This window comes from Molossus molossus, unplaced genomic scaffold, assembly GCF_014108415.1.
Source record: "Molossus molossus isolate mMolMol1 unplaced genomic scaffold, mMolMol1.p scaffold_m16_p_4, whole genome shotgun sequence".
Taxonomy (NCBI): Eukaryota; Metazoa; Chordata; class Mammalia; order Chiroptera; family Molossidae; genus Molossus; species Molossus molossus.
The window spans coordinates 125,236,042-125,260,140 of record NW_023425377.1 but is presented as its reverse complement, the minus strand read 5'-3'; the positions used below and the strand labels follow the sequence as shown (position 1 = coordinate 125,260,140).

The 24,099-nt window shown below is 54.1% G+C and overlaps 1 protein-coding gene across 1 annotated transcript in view; it reads right to left on the bottom strand.

Annotated features, from left to right (window-relative positions):
* Positions 1 to 22,453, bottom strand: part of TNIP3 (TNFAIP3 interacting protein 3) — a 33,032-nt gene extending 10,579 nt beyond the window's left edge. The window contains exons 1-6 of the mRNA XM_036282290.1: positions 22,386 to 22,453; positions 18,806 to 18,926; positions 8,315 to 8,398; positions 4,555 to 4,635; positions 2,775 to 2,840; positions 880 to 1,017 (exon numbers count right to left, since the gene is read on the bottom strand). Coding sequence (XP_036138183.1) covers positions 880 to 1,017; positions 2,775 to 2,840; positions 4,555 to 4,635; positions 8,315 to 8,398; positions 18,806 to 18,926; positions 22,386 to 22,453 — 558 coding nt within the window. The remainder of the gene's footprint in view (positions 1 to 879; positions 1,018 to 2,774; positions 2,841 to 4,554; positions 4,636 to 8,314; positions 8,399 to 18,805; positions 18,927 to 22,385) is intronic.
* Between the last annotated feature and the right edge of the window lie 1,646 nt (positions 22,454 to 24,099).

The following is a 24,099-nucleotide window of genomic DNA, read 5'->3' as shown; positions in this document are numbered from 1 at the left end:
TTCTAACTTAGCACAAGCTGAGAGAAAGTGATTTCGGCTAGAAAGCAGTCCCTCCCGCATGAGGAAAACATCGCCCCATCCCTGGTCGGGGCGAGGCCGGAAAAGGCAGGCGGCCGAGAGGGACTCCCTGCGACAGAGTGGTCCCCGGCACCTGGGATACCCTGACACTCCTTGTTTTTCTTAACACCCCTGAGAACGAGCGGCCTCTGGAGCATAAGATCTTCCTCCCATATTTTCCTACAACCTCCGTGAGGTCCGGTAACCGTCACCGGATGGCCACCGGATGGCCACCGTCTGGCGCTCAGCAGGGATCAGGAGCCCCGAGAATCGGGAGAATGGGTTCACACCCCGTTTTCCCTCGCACTAGGTGATCGACATCGGCCTGTCACCGAACCTCCGAGTTCAGCACTCTCGTCTTTAAAATAGCAGGAATATCTTTCTTTCACAGGTGGGCTGAGGTTACACGAGTGAAGAAGGTTGAGGGGCTTTTTCAAATGTTCTCTTTTCTGATTACAAACCTCATACCTCTTTGTAAAGCTTTCTGTAAGCTGTACCGGGTCAAAGTATTGTCATATTATTGTTAAATATGAGTAACACACACACACACACACACACACACACACGAAATAACACTGGATTTTCCCCGAGGCTGAAATGCCCTAGAGAGATGTCACCAGCTCCATGGCTCAGGGTCTAGCTGGCAGGTCCCGACCTGCCTGTTTGAGGGACAGAGGACAAGTGGGCATGTCCTTCCTTCTGAGTCCTGAGAAGTGGCCCCTGTTTGCGGCCCTGAGCCCTTGCGTGACTGTCTACCCGCACACGCGTCACTGCCCCACGTCCTCGGCTCCTCGGGCTGGGGTCCCCCGGGGCTGCACCCACCTCCTGTCTCTGCTGCTGCTCCGGGGCCGGGTCCCTGGGGCTGTCGCCCTCCTTCTGGCTCGGTGGCAGGGGCAGTTTCTTTTCCAGGGTGCTGAGGAATCTCTCTGTGGCCTCCAGTTTCGTTTTCAGCTCTGCAACCTGAAGCGGTCGACACAGGCAGCTGCTGACTGGAGCTCACTCCCAGGGGGTCTCCCTCAGCCTGCACACATGGGACAGCCAGGCCCTACTCCTGGGTGTCCCCCGGGCAGGGTCCCCTCCCCACTGCCAGGAAATTTGCATGTAAAAAGGAGCAGCCCTACTGGGAAAACAAACACCCCACAGCCTCCAGCACCTTCCTGCTCACCCCAAACCACATCACCACGCAGGGGATAGAGCTAGAGTCAGACGGGGACCCTCGGCTGGCATCTGCCCTCCTATGTCATCTACTCTCCTGCGGCACCTGCTCTCCTGTGGCATCTGCTCTCCTGTGGCATCTGCTCTCCTGTGACATCTGCTCTCCTGTGGCATCTGCTCTCCTGTGTCACCTGCTCTCCTGTGGCACCTGCTCTCCTGTGGCATCTGCTCTCCTGTGACATCTGCTCTCCTGTGGCACCTGCTCTCCTGTGGCACCTGCTCTCCTGTGTCACCTGCTCTCCTGTGACATCTGCTCTCCTGTGTCACCTGCTCTCCTGTGGCATCTGCTCTCCTGTGACATCTGCTCTCCTGTGGCACCTGCTCTCCTGTGGCACCTGCTCTCCTGTGTCACCTGCTCTCCTGTGACATCTGCTCTCCTGTGTCACCTGCTCTCCTGTGGCATCTGCTCTCCTGTGACATCTGCTCTCCTGCGGCACCTGCTCTCCTGCGGCACCTGCTCTCCTGTGGCACCTGCTCTCCTGCGTCACCTGCTCTCCTGAGGCACCTGCTCCCCTGTGGCATCTGCTCTCCTGTGGCATCTACTCTGGGCTGACATCCTACTCTTGGCTCTCAAGGTGTGGCAATGAGGGGGGAGGAGCGGCCCATGCCTCAGGAACGCAGACATGGCCTTCCTGTCATCTAACCTGCAGCTTGACCGATCCCAAAGGCTGCATTGGTCCCCAGAGCGAGGACAGTCAGAGAGAGCAGCGGCAGGGACGGTGGAGTCCTGCCCATTTTCAGCGGCTGCACACGCCCGCCAACCGCTCAGGCACGTGGCGCAGACGTTCCCCCGATCACGTTCCTGCAAACTTGGAGGCTTCTAAGCTCCCAGACTCAGTACCAGCACATGGCCTGGGGGAGGGGGACACTGTCCTGCTCTTTCTAAACCGACTCTTCTGGGTGTCAAAACGGGGAACAGAGGAGCAATCCTCTTGCATGATTCACTGGTGGTCAAGTTTCTTAATTCCGAATTATTTGGCAGAATTTACTTTCCCTTTTCCCTCTGTGTAAATGTGGAATGATTTTAAATTCTAAATTGACTTTGACCTGTTAAGAGATATTTTCTCCAAAAAAGCCTTTCTCAGCAAAGCAAAGGCTGCTTGAGAGAGCTCAGGATTTGGGGTGGCGGGGGGACCCCACCCCCACCACGCGTTCACTGTGCTGTCCAGCTGGGGAAGCGGGGGGCTAGCCTTGCGGGAAACAGCGTGGACTTGAGGACGTCCGGCCCTCCCGGTAGCCGGGGCGTGTGCGGGGCCGGTCACCCCGCCGAGGCCGGCGTCCTCTGCGCCCTGATGGGTGAGGGTGAGGACTCCAGAGACTGCTCCGGAGGCGATGTTTGGTGCCTGCTGGGCCATCAGGGCAGTTCCGACCAGTTCATCTTCAGTGGCGGAGGCCAGAGGGGCACTCAGCACCCTCCCCTCCTTCAGCCGTGGGCGGCCCAAGGCCCCGCACCCGAACCTCGGAGCCCTCCCGTGCTGGCGCCCCTACAGAGGCCGCGTTACCTTTGTCTCGTACAGCTCTTTCATACTCCGGAACTGCTGGTCCCATTGCTGGTTCACGTCCAGGAGCTGCAAGTAGCCCAGTGGGGAAGTCAACACATGTGGCCCAAGTGAAGTCACGCTTTGAGGTTTCTGAGAGTTTGGAGCCCCGAGTGAAGACTGTATTCCCGAGAACCGGCGGTCTTTGGCAGAGCTGGACCAGGCCACGTTCATCAGCACTTTTTAACTCTGCTGAGTTATGTGCACTTTTCTTTGTTTGATCTCACCGGGATCTGGTAAAAATTTGTAAGTACTGATGGCTTTTTGTAAGATTCATTCAAATATAAAAAGTTGCCCTGGCCGGTTTGGCTCAGCGGTTAGAGCGTCGGCCTGCGGTCCCGAGAGACCCGGGTTCGGTTCCCGCTGAGGGCATGTACCTTGGTTGCGGTTTGTCCCCGGCCCTGGTTGGGTCATGTGGGTGGCGACCACTCGATGTGTCCCTTCACGTTGATGTTTCTTTCTCTCTCTCTCTCCCTCCCACTCTATCTGAACAAAATATAAAAATATATATATATATAAAAGGTTTTTTTTGCAAACCTTTCTATATTTTCCAGTGTGCTTATATTGATTACTATAATGAAATATTTCTCCCAGCTTTTAAAAGGAGAATGTATATTAACAAATTCCACAGCCCATTAACTGAGCATCATTTGCCTGTGGTATCGGCCCTTTTGAATTCACATGTGCTCTGGGATGTGGATCAGTACACGGATAATACCCAGTTTTGAAAGCACAGATCTCCATGAGATAGTTTTGTCATAAAACAATGTTCAGAAATAATATTTGAAAGTTTAAAAAACTTTGTGCTAAGCAGAAGGAAGAAAAAGGTCTGTGACCTGCGTTTAGTTTCCTTAGAAGGGCGGCCTGCGACCCCCTCCGTGGAAGAGAGACTGCAGACACACCTGCAGACACACACTGACAGTCACAGACGACTGCAACGCGGGAAGACTTTCTCCTCCTTAGAAAACAAAATATCCAATCCAGACCGGCAGTGACTAGGTCATTCTTACGCTGGAAACACGTGTGGGTATTTATAAGACCAGAACATTATATACCTGGTCTGCTGGCGTTTTAGGACTGACGTGTCGGGGCTGTGACAACGTCACTCTGCTTTAGTTCCGAAGCTCTCCGGACGCGCCGTCCTTGCTGCGGCACCCACGCGGCGCGGAGCACGCGCGAGGACAGCGTGAAGGGGCAGTTACCAAATGGGCATGCGCGGTGCTCCCCCGTCCCACTTCCCACCTCGTCCTGTGTCAAGAAGAATAAAGAGGTTCTAACCCTCACTGAACTCAGAAGAGCACCACTCAAACAAAGCGCATCCATCTTAGGAACATTTCTGATGGTGATGCTCCTCGACCCCCATCGGCCGATGCCCGATTCGTGAGAGCACAGCGCTGAGGTCTTGGACAGTTTGAGTCTCCAGGTGTGTCAAGTTGCAAGGTGTACAGGTTACAGGTGATCAGCTCACCTGGCCCATGGGGAGGGAAGGTCTAGGTTTTGAGGAAAATGAAGAGGAGCGTCTTGGGATTTATGACTGTCACTCATTTGCACAAACACTGAGAGGCCAAAGCAGCAGATAAGCAAGTGACTAAGGAAAAGCATTTGCTCTCAAAAGAACAAGTCCGGACCCTACAGATGATCACGGTGGCCTAGTAACAAAATGAAGGGCCCTGGGGGATACGCTCTCTGTCATTCTCAGCCTCACTCCATGCATACGTGGGTTCGACTAATATTTCAGAATTACCTCTTTTCTCTGTTTTTCCAAGTGCCGTATCTTTCGTTCAAGAGAATTTGTGGAGTTCTCTCCTCTCGACGGTTTAGCACACTTGAACAGAAAAAAAAAAAAAAAAAAAAGAGTAGAATAAAATACACTATAAAATAAACAAGAAAAATACTGTCCTTCACAAACTCTGTGCATTTGGCAAACTCTCGTGTTGGGATTTGTTACACAGTATCTTATTCTGACGGTAACAATCCTCGTACCCCAGTCCTCATAGAGACCGTGATGACTAAGCTTCACGTTGCGTTCTAGACTCCTTTCTGTACATCAATCGCCCAAATAATTCTCTAACAAATGACCAAATATCTATGTAATAGGCAAGCAAGAAATGAGGACTTTTTGAATTCGGACTTCAATGCCTTTAACAAAATGAAAATTCAGAGTAGCTGGCACATAGAAATCTGGTGAGTCTCATGGGTACATGTTCGGTATTCTACACAGGAAACGTTTCTCTAAGATCATTTTCGCAGGTGTGTCTGCCACTGGAGGGGTCTCTGGCGGAAGTCAGAGGGATGACGGAAGCAAGAGAAAGACCAGCGTGTGCAGTTAGAGGCAGGACCCTGATGCTCGCTCCAGTGAGTCGGCTCCTCGGAGACCCTCGGGCAGCTGTGCAATGGAGGTGGGTGGGGGTAGGATGTCTGGAATTGTGTCATTTTCATCTGCCCTTTGAATAAGGCCTCTAGGGTACACATTTTCGGGGTCTTTGGGGGGTCGGGTGGGAGTTTTCACTTAAAGAAAGCAGCCCTGGAAACTGCCTGCCCTGTGTCCCCGTCGGCCACCGACAAAGCTCACTTAAGTACTGTTTTCTCTAATTCGACCGGCTCCTGCCATGTCCTCTTTGAGTCACACAGTGATCCAGTGACTTGGGTGGCAGCCCCAGTCTGCTGTCCGTTTTCACGCTCAGCAGACGGAGCCCAAACTGGCTGAGAGATGCTCACAGCCTCACACGCTCGGAGCGTGCTGGCCTCAGCCAGGAGCCAGGGCAGGACATGCCCCTGGCCATCATCAGGGGCCGCCCCGGACGTCTTTCCTTAGATCGGTTTACGAAACCAATACCTGTCTTTTCTCTGTTTACCTGTGTTGCAGCCAAGGTTTTACGGTTTGGTGCTATTCTGTGTGTCTGTAGATGCTATTCTTAATTTTCTTAACTTCTTCCTATTCAGATCCATGTACAGTTCAAACCACCTTTTAAAAGTGACATCCTCGCCCAGCCAGTGTGGCTCAGTAGTTGAGCATTGACCCAGGCACCAAGAGGTCACCGGTTCGATTCCTGGTCAGGGCACATGCCCAGGTTGTGGGCCCGATCCCCAGTGGGGGGCGTGCAGGAGGTGGCCAATCCATGTTCTTTCTCATCGGTGTTTCTATCTCTCTCTCCTTCTCCCTTCCTCTCTCTCTAAAATCAATAAGGAAAAAAAAAAAAGTGACGTCGCCCCTGGGTCCACACATTCAGAATGAGTATACTTGCTCTGAGCTCCGGCTGCTTTGGCCGAGGGCCAAAAGTGACATCAAGTAAACTGAGAAAAGACAGGTGACAGGTATGTTGGGTGTTGTAATTGGGCTTTCCCCTTGCAGAGAGACTTCCCAGAGCCGGGGCCCACTCTGGATCAGAGCAGACGAATTGTAGGCACCTCTGATCTGGAAAAGGCTGCAAGTTGCCCCCACTCGGAGTGCCCTGAGATGGGGCTCCCGGCCAGTGTCCTCACACAGGGATGATCAGTCACATGGGAGCCGGCACCCTGGACACTGACCCAGCATTTCTGAAACAGAGCCAGAGCACCTCTGTTTTCTGTTTAATAAATTTCATTTTTAGAGCAGTTTTAGGTTCATAACACAGTGGAGTAGGGGTACAGAGATTTCCCATACTCCTGCTGCCCCCACACATGCGTAGCCCTCCCCAGTATCAACAGCGCCCAACAGAGGGGTACATCTGTGACAACAGATGAACCTGCACTGACACATCATCATCGCCCCATCCACAGTGTGCATTAGGGTTCCCCCCTGGTGCTTTACACTGGGTTTGTGGCACGTGTCTGTCACTGTGGTATCACATAAAGTGGTTTTACTGCCTTAAAATTCCTCTGTGGTCCACCTGTTTGTCCCACCTCTATGCTTGATAAATTCTGCAGGTCATAATGATTCATACTAAAGTGCAAGTTTCTCCTGTTTTACACCATGCTCGGGAACATGGGTGTAGGCTCTTTAAAGAGTCTCCTCTCGCCCTGGCCGGTTTGGCTCAGCAGTTAGAGCGTCAACCTGCGGTCCGGAGAGACCCGGGTTCGGTTCCCGCTAAGGGCGCGTACCTCGGTTGCAGTTTGTCCCCGGCCCTGGTCGGTCGTGCGGGTGGCAGCCACTCGATGTGTTCCTTTCACATCGATGTTTCTCTCTCTTGCTCTGTTCCTCTCTCTCCCTCCCTCTCTACCTGAACAAAAAAATGGGAAAATTTCCTCGGGTGAGGATAAAAAAAAAAAAGAGTCTCCTCTCTGTTGGTGACAGGGACAGAAAGAATCGGGGGTCAGCAGGTGTTTGCAGGGTGCTGCCTCTGGGGCTGCAGCTTAGGAGAGATCAGACGGTGTGCATCCTTTTTGTGCCATATGTCATTTCTCTGAAAGAAATATGAAATGTGTTGATCCTTAACTTTTATTTTATAAATAAGAGTTCTTGAAAGGCGGCATATGGTTCTGGGAGGGAGAGGCAGAGGAGGGAGGGGGGTGGGAGGGAGGGGAGAGAAAAAGAGAGAGAAAGAGAACAGTAATAGAAATGGCTTGGAAGCCATGAAGACATCACCAGAAGTTTCTCTGGAGAGTAACCCACATTTTACCCTGATGCTTATGTCTCAGGTGTACGTTAAAATGAAGCAAATTCTATCAAACACAGTTTTGGAGAATCTTTTCATTTATATTTGCTTTGCTTTCCCGTTGCTAATGAAGGCATCAGCTATTATAAGAACTACACAGATTTCAAGTCATCAGTTCTACTCAGGGCCCGGTTACGTAGTAACTATTTCCTATACAATGTAACCTGTGCTCAGGGCCCGGCTACGTAGTAACTATTTCCTATACAATGTAACCTGTGCTCAGGGCCCGGTTACGTAGTAACTATTTCCTCTACAATGTAACCTGTGTTCAGAGCAGCTGGGCATTTCCCTCTCGTTCACTGTAACCCCCAGAGCCCTTCTCACATGGTCACGTTCTGACACTACTGAATTAACACCACGTGAGCAGAGCAGTCTCGCTTAGTTTCCTATCATGTCTTGGTTAGCTCTTAAAACAACTTCAAGAAAGCACATTCATTCATTCATTCGTTCGTTCATTCGTTCATTCAAATAGGATCTGTTGTAGTAACCAGTACCCCAACAAAGACTATGGCACTAATTCCAAACATATATATAAAACTACAGCTACTTTATTGCTATAATGCATTTGCTTTCCAACCACATTAATATAATATTTTTTTAAAATCTTACATGGAATTGAATTCTTCTAAATCAAGAGCAAAATATGAAACCCAGAGAGCTGGGGAGCCGAGGGAGCAGGGCGTGCCCTCGGACCAGGGGCAGAGCAGGTCAGAGGTCAGAGGATCCCCAGCATCACCCAGGGGGTTTGTCATCGACAACATTGTTCATAAATGCAGAGCGGTCGTCGCCAGAGGCAGCGACGTGGCCGCGTGCAGCCTCAGCCCCCCGGCAGCTGCGGGAACGGTCGCAGCCCCAGAAGGGTGCTCTTACCTCGGCGTGCTCCCCGGGACTTCCTGCAGCGCCCCTGCCTGAGCCCTGCTCCAGATGAGCCATGGGAGCTGGTTTCCCCGGTGTCTTGGGAAGCAGAAAGAAAATGTCTCGTGAGCTGTGTTTGCAGTGAGAGCGCACGGAATTGCAGAGCCCACGGACCCAGCGAGCGGGTGATGGAAAGAACAGCCCCAGCTTCCACGGAGCGTGGACAGAAGTGCCCCCGGAGGAGAGTTGCGCAGAATAAGGTTCTGAGCACAGCCACTGTGACTTTAAGGTTTCTTCTGCTCCACGCAGGGATTTCCCAGGATGTGTCAGACGGGGCAGGCGGTGACTCAGAGGACAGGATGGACGGCCCTGTGCTGGCATGCAGATCCGCGTTCTCCCTTCCTGGCAGTGGTTCCCTCGAGGGGAAGTGAGCGCAGAGAGCCGGGCAGACCAGGTCCCCTCCGCAGCCCTCCGTCCACCGCGTTTCCCAGGCAGTGAGGCACCGGGCACTTTGTCACAGCGCTGTCCCTCACTTGCCTACAGGCCCGGTGTTCTGGCTGGGCCTCAGGAATGTCAGCCGGGCTGTGTGGGACTCCATGAGTCACTGGGGTTCTGTGAGTGCTGCTACTTTTATGGAGCACAAAGGGAAAACAGTCCGCAAGCGAGGACGCTGTTTGCAAAGCTTATCTCCCGCGTGGCCAGGCAGTGTGGACATGGCCGTCCAGGCCGGGACTGCCCTCTCCACGGTGAGGTCCAGGTTTCTCCAGGACGCGCCGGGAGTGCAATCTTCCCCGCGCTAACATTTCAGCCTTGATTAGTGGACGCTTGTCCTACCAGGGCACGGGGCGGTGGAGCACAGGGTAGGTCGGACGGGCAGCCCACACATGGGCACTGGGTGCCGTGCAAACGGGCCAGGTGGAGCACACACCTCAGCTGGACGTGGAGGGAAGAGCAAAGATAAAGCGAGAATGCAAAAGGGAAGCGTGTGTTGCTAAGAGAAAAGAAACAGTTTACAGTCAATCACATAATTTGCATTTTTCTTTAGATTTCCCTGAAGACATCCACATATCTGTGGTATACATCCTTGAACTCCGGAAATGACAGCTCTTTCGGGGGGGGGGGGCGGTGAATGGGTGTCCCCGAGCGGGCCCTCCCTTTTGTCCTTCCTATCTCCCGCTCCCCACATCCCCCTGGGCCCCAGACACACTGCCTCTCCTCCTTTCCCTGCAGCGAGCCCGTGTCCTGATGGGTGCTGCTCATTCCACCCGGGACATCCCCGGGTGGACCCTCCGGCCCGGTGGCTGCCGCCCTGGTCTGCCCGCTCACTGGCCAAGCAGAGTGCGTCGCTTGGCATTTGCGATAGCTTATTTACATGGGCGGTGCCCCTCTGTACCCACACTTCGGGGCACAGGGCAGGTGTTCACACATTCTGCCGAGTGAGTGAATGGACGAAAGTCCACAAACCACATTTATAGACGCCGCGCTGCGTGCGTGTGTGTGTGTGCTTTTTGCTGGATTCTTGGTCTGCTGTGGAGTACACCTGAGCGCAAGGCAGCGACATTTCATCAAGGCAATATCCAAAGACACACGCAGGAACCAAATTGTGCAGAGAGCTAAAGGGAAAAGCGATGACTCGGGTCGGGTCTGATTTGAGGGGCTACAAGCAGAGGCTTCCTGGAGACTCATACTTCACCCACCGAAGTCCGCTCAGCAGGAAAGAAGGAAAAAAAAGCCAATAAGGTAAAAAATGTTTTTCCCACACACACAGCAGAGTTATATATGAGTCAAGGTTCCCTGCAGTCTTATCTGTGCGGTTGGCAGTGACCCCGTGGACGTGACAGCATTACTGACCAGGAAGCGGGTAGAACTCCTTCTGCCAGGAAGCTCTGTCCGTTGTCCCTGGGTGTTCTCGGTGCTGGTGTTCGGCGGTTGCTTCTAGTGAACAGAGGTCCCCTGACCATCCCTTCGCCTCTGCTCTGTGTGGCGTAACAGCAAACAGATTTCTGATACTCCGGAGGGCCGCGTGGACATTCGTGAGTGACCGGTAACGCCTCTGGTCAGCCCGGGTGTGGCTGGAGACAACGGAACTTCACCCGGCCAGTCCTGGAGGTGTGCTGGGCCGTAGCCCCTTCCCCGCCCCTCCGCGTGCTCGCGCGGCTGTGTGGCCTGGTCTGAGCTGTCTCGCTGGCTGCCGGAACGTTCAGGGACACAGACCCATGCGTCACGCTGTGTTTCCCAGGCGGCTTTGGAGCGTCCTCATTTCTCAAGTGACTGCTCTTCAGAGAGGACGATACCAACCAGGAGAAATACGGCAAAGGGAAGGCCCAGGCGATGGCCAGTCCCTGGTCTGTAACTACCATTCGAGTTGAGATACTTTTCTCAAAATTAGCCTGGCGAGGTCATCACCTTTTGATAAATGCTTGGAGCTGTTCTTTGGCAGATAAAATAAACATGGTCTTTAATATCCTTTTGGAAGGGGGGGAGGGTCGAAGGACATCCCTGCTTCCTGAATGTGTTCACATGAATTTTTTTTTTTTTTTTAATCCTCATCCGAGGACATTTTTCCATTTTTTGTACAGAGTGGGAGGGAGAGAGAGGAAGAGAGAGAGAGGGAAACATCGACGTGAAAGGGACACATCGAGTGGCTGCCACCCGCACGACCGACCAGGGCCGGGGACAAACTGCAACCGAGGTACGTGCCCTTAGCGGGAACCGAACCCGGGTCTCTCTGGACCGCAGGCGGACGCTCTAACCGCTGAGCCAAACCGGCCAGGGCTGTTCACATGAATTTTTAAGCCAATGTGCTGTCCGGGGAGAAGGCAGTATCTACTGGTGACTAAAAGACCTGACTCCAGAATCCAGTCGCCGGGATTCAGCCTCAGCTCTGCCGTTGGCTGCTTGCGACTCTGGGCACAACGCTGAAGGCCCCGAGGTTCCGCTTCCGCGTGTGTGAAAAGGGGGGCGGTAAGGGTGTCCCCTTTCTGGGATCTCTCATCTGTGAGAATGCACATGAGAGCTTAAATGGCCATAATAATATGACCCTGAAAGGCAGGTCATCAATCCGAGTATTTATGCAATAAACACTGTGGCAAAAGGGAGGGGCCATCAATCACTTACGGTCATTGACCATGCACTTGGCACTGAGTGGGTTCCAAGGGAGAAGAAGCAGAGGTCCCTGCTTCGAGTGAAATCGTGTGAGTGTGTGTGTGTGTGTGTGTGTGTTGTGTGCACGTGTGTGCCTGTTGGTAAGAACTCAGAGGCGGCCCTGGCCGGTATGGCGCAGTGGTCAGAGCACCAGCCTGAGGACCGAAGGGTCTCGGGTTTGATTCGGGTCAAGGGCACGTACCTGGGTCTCGGGTTTGATCCTCAGCCCTGGCCAGGGTCGTGCAGGAGACAACCAATTGATGTGTCTCCCTCACATCGATGTCTCTCTCTCTCTCTCTCTCCCCCTCCCTCCCTTCCATGCTCTCTGAAAATCAGTGATAAAATATCCTCAGGTGAGGATAAGAAAAGGTCAGAGGCAAGTGAGCTTCTTCTCAGCCTTAGGTGCTGGGCTCGCAGGGGGCTGGGCTCGGGCAGGAGGGCGGGGCGTGGGGGCGGGGCAGGGCACAGAGAAGGCCGGCCCCAGTGGGGAGCTGGGATTGGGCAGGAGGGCGAGGCGTGGGGGCGGGGCAGGGCGCAGAGATGGTCAGCAGAGATGGTCAGCCCCAGCGGGGAGCCTGGCCGGGGCTGGGATTGGGCAGGAGGGCGAGGCGTGGGGGCAGGGCAGGGCGCAGAGTCGGCCGACCCCAGCCGGGAAGCGTGGCTAGCCCCAGCGGGGGAGCGTGGCCGGGGCTGGGATTGGGCAGGAGGGCGAGGCGTGGGGGCAGGGCAGGGCGCAGAGTAGGCCGACCCCAGCCGGGAAGCGTGGCTAGCCCCAGCGGGGGAGCGTGGCCGGGGCTGGGATTGGGCAGGAGGGCGGGGCGTGGGGGCGGGGCAGGGCGCAGAGACCCCGGCCCCAGCGGGGAGCGTGGCCAGCCCTGCAGGCAGCGCTCACAGGTGCGTCGCAGGTCGGGTCAGGTCAGGTTGTGAAAGGCTCTCAGTTTCTCGCGAGGAAGGTCCGACTGGGTTGCGCAAGCCCGGGGAGCCACTGAAGACCCCTGAGCAAAGGCATTCCATGACCAGACTGGCTTTTAGTCCAGACAAACCTGCACGCGTGAGCTCTGTGAGCCACGGGTGACACTGGCCACTGCAGTGCCACGTGATGGGTCCACTGAACGTAACCTCTGAACCGTTTCACAGGACGTGGTGATCACAGGGTTCGGCAGCGAGCTCACCGTGGGCACGCGGACCCGCCCGCACTGTGAGCCGCGGCCTGTGTCACGTGGCTCCTCGCCCACTGTCACCATTGGATGCGGACGAGGCATCTGCTTCCCCACCTATAGAAAGCCTGGCTCCTGGACCTCCCCACCAACGTGCCTTCCCGGTAACAGTCACCACAGCTCGGTGCTGCGGGCCAGACCGAGCCATCCTTCCTCCCGTCCCCACGGCGAACGTGTTCCCCGCCCCTCTGGAAACGCCCAGAACGGAGGTTGCCCAAGAGCATGGACACTTCCCGGTTAGATGAGACAGTGGCGCGGTGAGGTCAACATGCCTTTTTATAACTTTGTCAAAATGGGAACTTGGACGATTGCTTCCGATTTTGTTCACAAGAAGTTCTTAGGAGAGCGGCCAGCGGGGCTGAGGTCTGCGTTGGTGTCAAAGCCTCGCTCCATCGCTGGCTGCTTAGGGGACCTGGATGCTTAGCCATCTCTGGACGGACCAGGCCACCACCATCTCTTCCCACGATGACCTGATGCCTCCCAGCGTCACTCTCTGTGCTCCCACCAGTGATCAATCCGGTGGCCACCATGAGCCTCTGAAAGGTGGCATTTCATGGCACTCCTCGGCTCGAGAGCGTTCCGTGGCTTCCGGCCCACCCAGAGCGAAAGCAGACCTCGGTAGGGCCCTCGAGGCCCACACCTCGCAGCACGGTCTCCCGCCTCTCAGCCTGCCCCTCTCAGTCTGGGAGCCACTGCAGTGCCCCCGAGAAACCCACGGGGCTCCTGCCCGCACCTTCAGGAGCGAGGCTTTGTGACGTCCCCTTGCTGCGGCCGGACCTGGTACCTGGCCTCTGACTCACAGGCTCTCCTCCCGACACGTCCCCCCTCTGCTCCGGGCTTCCCTACGACACGCCGTCTGGTTCCCTTCCTGTGCCCTGCCTCCCTGCCCCAGAGTGCAAACTCCAAGGCAGCTTACCCTCTGGGCTCATTCCGTACGTCCTGAGCGGACACGGTGTCAGTGACTTTCGTGCCCGGGACACCGTGCTCGGGCGCACAGAGAGCCCCTCCCGCCCCAAAGTGCACCTATAATTGCGGCAGAATCGGATTCCTCTCGAGAGCTCACGGAAGATCTAAAGATCAGAAATGTCAGCGTCTTGGCCTCCACACTAGTGCCGTTCCTCTCTGTCCCCCAGATCTGGGCTTGGACCAGGAAGAAGCGTGTCCCGAATTTCACAGCCCACTGGAGGGGTGCGCCTCCCGCCCGGGTGGAATGCGGAGCAATCTCCCACGCGGTCTAGAGATGCTCACACAGGCAACATTGATCAGTCTCGCACGGCCATCACCACTGAAGCGGGATCATGGGGGTCAACGAGGAAGCTGGTAAATGTACAGAAAAACTAAGAAAAATTTGAGGCTCCAGCTAATTTAATAATAATACAACAACAACAACAACGTTGTGTTTGCTTAGCCCTTTATAGTTACAAAATACTTTCTCATTTTCACTCACTCTATATTCTCGTCAAACCCCATTTTACAGGTGAGAAAAACAAGATTCTGATCATCAGAATTTCATTTTGATCAAGAATCACCAGCTTAACTTTCAAAAAGGGAAATAAGAAAACAGAAACTGGATCTTTCTCCCTTTTTTTTTTTTTTCCCCAACAATGTGGTTTCAGAAAACGGTGTCAACTTACTGTAGTTAGCAGGAAGTTTCTCCCTCGACCTCCCAGAGTGTCCTAAGTTCACGTTACGCTCTTGACCCCCAAAGCATTTTCCCTGGACAAGAATGTCCAGATCTAGAGTGCACCCCCAGGCCCTGAGGTGTCTGGCCTCAACTTGCACCACAGTTATTTTCTTTTATTTGTTGATTTGCAAGAGAGAAGAAGGGCGGGAGAGAGAAACATCGATCTGTTGTTCCTCTTTTTTACGCATCACTGGTTGACTCTTGGATCCTGACCGGGGATCAAACCTGCAACCTTGGCGTATCGGGATGGTGCTCTATTGAACTACGTGGCCAGGGCTGTACCAAAATTATTAAAAGCCAATTTTTGGTAATGTTTTCCAGGTAAAATCAGAAAAGCGAAATAGAATCCAAAGACACGACAAGGTCCTTAAGCAGTTCAATTCCGGGGGAACTTCTTCAAATTGGGACACTTTCCCCTCCTGCTCCCAAGTGGCATCCTTGATCCCAAGCATCACTGGAACTGGGTGTGTTGGTCCCTGACACGCATTCCAAGCCTCCCATCACTTCCTTTTGTATTTGAAGATGTGAGTTACAGGGTCATAAACTAATAATGTTTGTCTAGCCGCGCCCTGGTTTAGTGTAACTTGCCTCTAGCCCTCGTGTTGGGATCGGTTTGTTTTTCTCACTCGGACGATGATTTTCCCTTGGCCTGTACGACTCCAAGGGCCCGTGTTCTCCTGGGCGCTCCTGCAGGCCTCCCCGAACGTGGAAACATGCTTTCCCACCAGGGGAGTTCCACCTCATCGACGATGGTTCTGTTTCCTCAGAGAGATGAGTCAGTCTTCATTCTCTCCCATAGAAACTCTCCCCCTGATTCTTGGCCACGGTAGTTGAGCAAAAGGGGAACTTTGTCTCAGGCCTGCTCATCAACTCCCGTCTCTTTCATTCCGCCACGTTCGTCCATCTCATAAAGTCATAAAGAAATGTACTTCCGCTCCGGGAAAGGGGTCCCCCGACGGTGCCCCTGCTGGCCTCATCCGTGGGAAGCCAGCGACGCCCCCACAGTTCCTCCGTCACTGGCTGTCCCTTGACTCCCCCGAGAGCAATTATCTTCGCAGTGCCCAGTGCAGTCGGTATCGCAGGGAGGGTGCGGAGGTTTTCATCTGGTTTCAGACGCAGAGTCAAGAGTAGCCCAGCAGAGGTTCCTACTTACGGGGTCGCGAGTGGGAACATCCCTTCGGATGGCAGTCAGAAGGTCATGCCGGACGTCTGTCGGGATGGAGAGAGACGTCCAGGGGCGATTCCCGGGAGACCTTCCTCTCGAGCGTGGTGAAGGCGCGTGGCTTGAGCCCAGGCTGGTGCCGGGAGCCCACAAGGAGGGTTTGCCCTGACGGCAGCATCGCTCTGACGCCAGCTGGAGTCCTGGCCCCCGGGTGAGGTGACGGCTGCCATCAGAAACAGGCAGCATGTGACAGGCCAGCGCCCAGAAGGGCACGGGCTGTGGGGTCTCCGGGTGGCTGGGACATAGGTGTCTTTGGGGGAGGGGCCAAATGCATAGGAAACAGGGTGGCGCGGCAGGGACAGTTCACCCAGAGCTTCGCTCCCTGTCCTGAGACGGGCACTTGACAAGCTGGGGAGTGTAGGCACCGTTTCCACCTTCCCGTGAAGCTTGGTGTCCTCAGCTGGAAAATGAGGACACAGACAGCCGTATTGGTGTGGCCCCTGATATCAAACAATAGAGATATTCACCTCCATGCCTGCGCGGTGGGTGCCCAACGAGTATCAGGTCCTAGTCCCCATGTTCTCCTTTAAGCACAGCAGGGCCAGATGGTGGCGGATCTACAGATGAGGCCGGGGAGCGTGGGCTCTGTGACGCAGCAAGGGAGCTTACTCCGAAGGCCCGGCACCTGCCTGGGCGCACACGTCGGTGAGTGTGCCTCTGTGTGGGCAGAACAGGGAAGGCAGCCCGGGGGGCGTCTCCTGGGGGTCGTCCAGACGAGAGCCCCTGAACAGCTGAGCTTTGGCGCAGTAGTGAGGATGCGGGAAAAGAACCCAGGTCCAAAGATACTATGGAGACAGACAGGCAATTCCCCGAGCATCCAGGGCGACGGAGAGAGGGGGCCGTCCTGTGAATGGCGCCCCCTGGAGTTGTGCGGCAGGAGGCCCGGAGGAACCGGGATTGTGCCCGAAGGTGGATGACTCGGTGGATAATGACCCCGTAACCGGTGTAGGCCAGGGAGGAGGGGAGGCACGCTGTTTGACCAGGAAGAGGCCGGATTCACTTGCGCAAATGCCGAGTGAAATGGACATGCAGAAAGAACTCCGGTCCACGGTCTTGTCCGGAACCGCCAGCGTATCCCTTGTGGTTTAACGACCCGAGGACCAGGTGCAGACCCGGGGACTCTGATGAAGCACAGGCCGTGCCAGGGCAGCCAGTGTGGGGGAGCGAGAAGGAAGGGTCCGGGCAGGGATTCCTGCCACGAATCTCAGTGGAGACCGACATTTGACTAAGTGGGTTGGATCCAATGCAGATGATAGGACAGGTGAGAAATGAGGCGTGAAGGGACCACCGGGTCCATCAGAGTCGAGCTTGTGGGGGGATAATAAGCAGCTGGGAGCCTCTGGCGGTGCTCAGGAAGCTGGGCTGTGGCGTAGGGGCCCAAACACCCTTCGAGACTGGTCCGCCAAGCTCAGCTCGGCCCTCCTGCAGCTCATCAACCCTTTCCTTTCACGGTCTCCTGTCTCTCTGTCTCCCGACGGCCAGTTCATATCTTCCCCAGTTAGCCCAGTCGCTGGGCCTCACCCGTGCCCTCTCGCTCTCTGTGGGTGTCCATCTCACACTCCCCAAGGGAAATGAGAAACCCCCTTATTTCACTCCCCCTTGCCTGGGTGCGTGGAGTGTAGGAAAATGAGCACATGTCATCAAAGCAGTGATGGGGGAGACAGTATCCTGGAGAGACACGCGTCTCAATAAGCCCCCAAACGAAGGGAGCTAATCACCAAGAGGATGACGGGAATGGAAATGCGTTCATTACCACGGGAAGGAACCCGGGGACTACACGGACGGAGGTGGGAGGGGAGGCAGGCGTGAGCAAATGATCTTAGGGGCCGCTGGCCAGGGAACGTGAGTGTCAGGGTGCTGGGGGGACACAGAGAGACCTCTACATGTCTCTCCAGGATCAGACAAGAAGCTCTAGGAAAAAGCATAGGGTGCGCATGTGTGTGCATGTGGTGTGTGTGCACATGCGTGTGTGTGTGCATGTGTGTAAGAGAAACACGGAGCCCCACATGCTCAGCGATGATGCTCGGAGTGGTGGCCTGGAGGAGACTTCACAAGCACACCTGTGCTTTGTGAGGCCTGGGCTTGTACAACTCCAGGGCCTCCTTTTAAAAAGGAAAGGATACAAATCTGTGAGTGCAAATTAGGTACCAGAGTAAATCCTTGTGTAAGGGAATCCAAACTTCACTAGTTCCTCTGTAAATCCATCTCGACATGATTTTTATAGTTTTCTTTGTGCTTAGTGTAACTTTTCCACAACGAGCATGGATTACTTTATTTTTTATTTATTTCTTAATCCTCACCCGAGGACATTTTTCCATTTTTTGTTCAGATAGAGTGGGAGGGAGAGAGAGAAAGAAACATCGATGTGAAAGGGACACATCAAGTGGCTGCCACCCGCACGACCCAACCAGGGCCGGGGACAAAATGCAACCGAGGTACGTACCCTTAGGGGGAACCGAACCCGGGTCTCTCTGGACCACAGGCCGACGCTCCAACCGCTGAGCCAAACCGGCCAGGGCAGTATGGATAACTTTAGAAGTAGGAACTAAAACAGGAGTTAGGCAACATTGTTTCATGTCAGCTCTCAGGCTTACTTACGTTAGACGTTTTGGAGACCGGCAGCACAGACTGCCCCAGTCGGAAGGCAGCCGGCTTAGAATGCTGGTCATTTACGATGCATTTCTCCAGGGCCGCCCACAGAACTCCCCGCTCGGGCTCAGCCCAGGCTTATTTGCTCACGTAAAGCGCCACAGACAAGTACCCTGAAACGAGGAAGCTGACAAACAGCCTCATCTCTTCTCCAAAACTGGACCTGCATTCTCTGATATCCATAGCCCGGTGTGAACAGGTTGACACACACTGGGTTCTTGCCCTGGCCAGTTCGGCTCAGCGGACCAGAGAATTGGCCTGTGGACCAGAGAGTCCCGCGTTCGGTTCCCGCTAGGGTCACGTACTATACATTAGGTTATTTCCTCCCCAACAGGGGTTGCGGCTGCATTAAACATTCCTTCTAATTGCAGGAGCTGCTCCGAGCTTTCCTGGGGTCCCAGGTGCCCGGGGTCCCCGTTAACCTGGAGAGTGCTTCTGCTGAAGAGTTGTAACACAGCTTTGTCCTCTCGGCTGGCAAGGAAGTACCTTTGCTACAAGAGATTTGGGGACTATCCCCATCCTTCTGCTTGGTGCAACACGGCTGAGCGGCAGGTGTCCGGAGACAAAGTAGGAGGAAGGCGTCCACTTACCGTGAGAGAGCAGGAGCTCCTGCAGCTCGGCGTGGGCCCTGCGGGGGCGGCGTTGGGACCCTGAGACGCACTCCTCCCGATCAGGTCGCGGATTTCATGGTCCAGCTCCCGGCTCTCACACCTGCCAGGGGGACAGGCAAGGTCACATTTCACAAGGGTGATCAGAACTTTCCCGTGAGCGTGTGAGGGACCTGGGGGTGTGACTGTGGGCGGCCCCCTTAGAATCCTGGTCTCTGATCTCACTGTTGTTCTGAGTCCAGGCCCTCAGAGCACTTTAAGGGATAGAGGGGTCTGACTTCCACTTCTTGCACATTTATGCAGAGTGCTAAAGCGAGACACAGGTACGTGTAGGGGTTTTCAGTCTGACAGCAGCGACCGGAGCTGAGCACGCGCAGCAAGCCGGTGCTTCACACGTGTTCTTACCCAGGGGGCACCGCAGCGCAGGGAGTGTGCAGGAGTGCGCGGAGGAGGCGCACCGTCTTGCTAATGAATGAGAACGTCAGAGTGGGACACTGTGGTGGGCCCCAGGGCAGGTCCCTGAACTTTCATGAACCCCAATGGCCTGGTTCATAAAAAGAGAAAAAGAATGATCTGTTGTGGGCCGTGGGTAGGATTCGTGGTAACGTGTGTCCATTGCTTAGCACAGGGCCTGGCAGGCCATGCTCGGCACCCACTGGCATGACCCTGACCGTCTTCTGACCATCCGCCATGGTCACCAAGCATTCTAACGACCCAGTCTGGAAATGGGAACCCTTCATTTGGGGATATATTGCTGAAAACAAAAGAAACTCAAAAAGCACAAAAACATTTCAGTTTCATTCGAAAGAGAATCAAAAAGAAGTGATCACATCTTGGGTGAAAGACAGCCGGGCCATCTACTTGGGTTTTACAACTTTCTTAGCAGGTCTTTGAAATCATTCTTTGGTATAAGAATTTAGTGGATGAAACTATTTTTACATTCTTTTTTTAGCTAGTGAAATTCATCATATTTCATGAATGTCCACTGGTCTTAGACCTTCTTTTGCAAAAGAAAATGTTTACCAAGGTTCCTTTCTTTTCTATGAAACTCAAAGTTCTGACAGTGGAAAGGAAATTAAAGCTGGCAAGTTCTGCCTTTTCTTTTAGATTATTAAATAGTGGCATGCAATATAATTATATATATATTTTTAATATATATTTTTTTAATTTTAGAGAGAGAGGAAGGGAGAGGCAGAAAGATCGATGAAAGAGAACATTGATTGGCTGCCTTCTTCATGCCCCCCACTGGGGATCGAGCCCGAGACCCGGGCATGTGCCCGAACAGGGAATCAAACTAGCAACCTCCTAGAGCATGGGATGATGCTCAACCAACTGAGCCACACTGGCCGAGCATATAGTTATGAGCCAAGTTTTGGAGCCGAGGTAAAAAGAAAAGAAGAACACACTACAGAACTTGGGACCACAAGGAGAACAAATTCTACGTGACTGGTATTGGTTTTGCCGGGTGCAGATTACCCAGCCTTGTGACCAGCTCCCTGAGCCACTCAGCTGATCAGCTGAGGGCTATGGCTCCAGGGGCGAAGTTCTGGGCCCCCTCCTTCGTCCTCCTTACTTAGCAGGTGAGACCCTGGAGCCTTGGTGAGGTTAAGTACCTTTTCGTCAGGTCACTTGGCTTGTGAGGCGCGGGGTTAGGATGTACTTTGAGGCCAGGGACTCTGCGCCCTGCCGCCGGGCCGCCAGTGATTTTAGGAACGGTCCATACGGCGGGTCCAGAGAGGCTGTGTTACCCAAATAGCTGGGCTCAGGCTTTCCATTTTGATGGACATTTCTGCCGGTGCCAACAACTGAAACGTAGCTGACTTGCAACGTCGGAGGATGGTTCAGGCTCTGGAGACAGGCCCTGAGCACCAGGGTCTCACCCCGCCCGGCTCCTGTGGCCCCCTCTTCTTCTACGTTATGAGTTTCTGACCAGGACCCGTGGATGGGACCAGGGATCCACAAGTCATTCCCAATCAAGTGAAATACAAGACAGTGTGGATGTTCTATGCCCCCTGGCTCTTTCTAAAGAAGGGGTGTCTAGTGTTTATCATGTTCTTGACCTCCCCAAAAAGCTAAAAGTCATGAACCCGACTTCAGGGATTGTCACGAGTGACCGCTTTAAAATCACATCTCATCGTGGCTTTCTCTAAGCGAACACTTAATTTTTTTTTTTTTTTACCATGAACTATGAAAATGTAGAAATGATGCTGTGGATCAAACCCTCTTACTAGAATCTTAAATGTTGGTGGTCTCTTTGCTCAGTTGCAAGTGACTGATAGAGAATTATAGAGGTGATATGTCTAGGCTAAGAGTTCTTAGAGATGAGGGCACAGGCTTGGTGAAGTCCCTGAATGCCCACTGGACCCTTGGCCGAGGTAGTGCTCACTCTAACTTACGTGGATAGAAATTTCCTCTGCTGCCGTTCCTCCTTCCTCCCTCCACTCACGAGAACAACTGAGCAGGGAAAGTCGGCAGGTATGCAGGAAGTCCATACGAACTACAATACGTTAGGCCAATGTGACAAACTTTGAAAAAAATAGTTCCCGCGTTACATGTGGTATGTGGCTGTTCCTCCCCGACCACCCCTGGGGGTGCATGGCCTGCCCGGGCACCCAGGACTGGAGAGAACCGGCAGAGGTGAGTGGGTGGCAGGAGTATCTGGGCCCTCAGACTTTTACTACGTATCCAGGAGTCTCCACAGCAGGACCCTCAACATATTATCCAATAAAGCCAAGGACACAGCAGGCCCTTGAATGCACGGTTTAATAGGCTCATCCAAGTATTATTTACATTTTAGTGTTTGATTAGAGCCTAGACATTGTTAATTTGTAGATGCCTCTCTAAAAAAAAATAAATAAATAAATAATAAATCTCACCGTGGCGAGTTTGGCTCAGCGGTTGGAGCATCAGCCTGTGGACCAGAGTGCCGGGTTCGGTTCCCGCTAGAGGCACGTACAAAAAAAAAAAAAAAAAACTTCAAAGGGTGCTGCTTCCTGCCTGGCAGGGCATCGTCCAGCTTTGTGTAGGCATCTACCCTGCCTTGAGCTCACCCTCCTTGATTGAATTGCGGCGAACACGTAGCTCGTCCAGTGCTCCCTGTCATCTTCCTGGCTGCCCACTCAGTGGTGAGTTGAATGAAAACGGTGGGTGTTTGTTCGTTTTATATTTGTATGCGTGTCACTTTTCTAACTTCTTGTGTCCCATACGTGAACCCCGCTGGACGTCTGTCCCGCAAGACCGTCGAACTGCTGGCTGCAAGGAGGGACTCACGGTGGGAACGCCGCCCTGCCTACCGGGCGCGGGGTTCCCGGCACCCGCCACGGCGCCTCCTCGGCACACGGCACACGAGCCTGAAGAAGCCATGACGCTCACAAGGCAGCGCAATGCAACCACAGCCTTGGAAATGACTGACGATGACTTCATGCGTCTCCGGCATTTAGAAGACAGAGGAACGAGGCCCAGGGGCCAGGGCGAGAATTTAGGGCGCTGGTGGTGTTCCTTCCTTCACGCCCTCGCCCACCTCACATGTCCATGCTTCCTGCCCGCCCGCGGCCGAGCTCACATCCTCGGCTTTGATCTGATGTCCTCCGCCAAGTCTTTGTAGGGAAGAGTCTGGAGAACAAAGCGCATTGTCAACTGTAAGACGAGGAAGAATCAATAGCAGGCTCCTCCGGGACGGAAATGTTTCCAGATGTTCAGAGACCAGGAACTGTAACCTTTGTGGACCTCGAAATGGGGGCGTTGTCCAACAGATGACAAGTGGTGATTTTGAGGGGCCTTTTTTGTCATTATGATCAGTTCTCGGAGTGTGCTACTGGCTATTCTGGGTAAAATAAATGGCTCGGTAGGGAAATGACTCCGTGTATCTGTGTTTTAGGTGAATAAGCTGTGATGTCTTAATTAATTTAGTTCATGGGAGCTTTGACCGCTGTGGCTTTGGAATGAAGTAGGAGAGAAAAGGCTGGCTCAGAGACCTTTGGGCAGGAAGGCGTATTTCCAGAGTTTAACCCGAGCCCCCGTGGTCGAACACTATAAATAAGTGTCTGCGTTCCTCTTGTCTGAAACCCTAGCCCAGAGGAGGGGGGCCTGTCCTTGCCCTCGATCTGCATTCTGGGCTGGGCCCCGGTTCATTTACCCTCTGCTCTGTGACGGGTTGGTCACTGATGCCACATGCTTCAGCCAGGCCTCTGTGGCTGTGCCCAGGAGGGACCTTCCGGAGTGGAGCCAAGGGGCAGCCACAGGTGCTGTCAGGCCTCGAAGTTTCTGTAGAAACCGCCTCCTCCCGCAGCTGCCCCCCGAGCCAGCTCAGCCTCCGCATTGGACGGCTCCACGCAGGTGCAGCGCTCTCGTCCCCAAGGGCAGAGGGACCAGCGGACAGAAGCTATTCTGAGGCATGTACACCTTTTGCCCAGCTGTGTGTGAGTCATCCTACAGTCCTCTCCGGAACCCTGGGAGGGACCCGAACCCTGGAGTGCACGGACATCCCCACTATACACACCCACCGCCACCTGCGTCCCCGTTGGCAGCTCGTCACACTTCACTGTGACTGCGTGCTCTGTCCCAGGGCCGCCGTCGGTCACCGACCCCGGAGGCTCCCCCCCTCTCCGGAGCCTCGGGAGACAGATTCTGGACAAGAGAACAGACCGTCGAGAACAAGCTGCCCTGGAGTCAGCCGGACAGAGACCACGCGGCAGCAGGAGTGGCTCCTGCCCCCTTCAGAGGGATCTCTCGTGGGACCCGTGATATTTCTTCCTCCCCCCACCCAGCTCTTTGTGTGGAGAGAAATGACACCCTGTCAGATGGGCAGACTGAGCCTGGACGGTCATGGGTGAGTTTCTCCTGGAGCAGGGACCTGGCGAAGACCCACGAAGACGTGGTGACCATGGCCACCATCCCTCCCGCACACTGCAGAGTGGAAAGTGACCCCAGTGCGCCTGACGGCACGGGGCGAGCAGGGCTGGGCAGCTTTACGGGCTGAGCGGGTGTTTCTGTTGTTTTCATACGGCGGTCTATCGTCAAGATTGTTTCTGGTGCATTTACAATGTCATTCTCTTGAAGAGGATGATTAAAAGGCTGAGGCCACAAGAGTGTGGTTCCTAACCAGCCTTGTGAACAACTAAGCCTTTTTTTTTTTTTTGCTTTTAAAGATTTTTATTTTATTTTTTCTTTATTGATTTTAGAGAGAGGAAGGGAGAGAAAGAGAGAGAGCTACAAAGATCGATGAGAGAGAATATCGATTGGCCGCCTCCTGCATGCCCCCCACTGAGGATCGGACC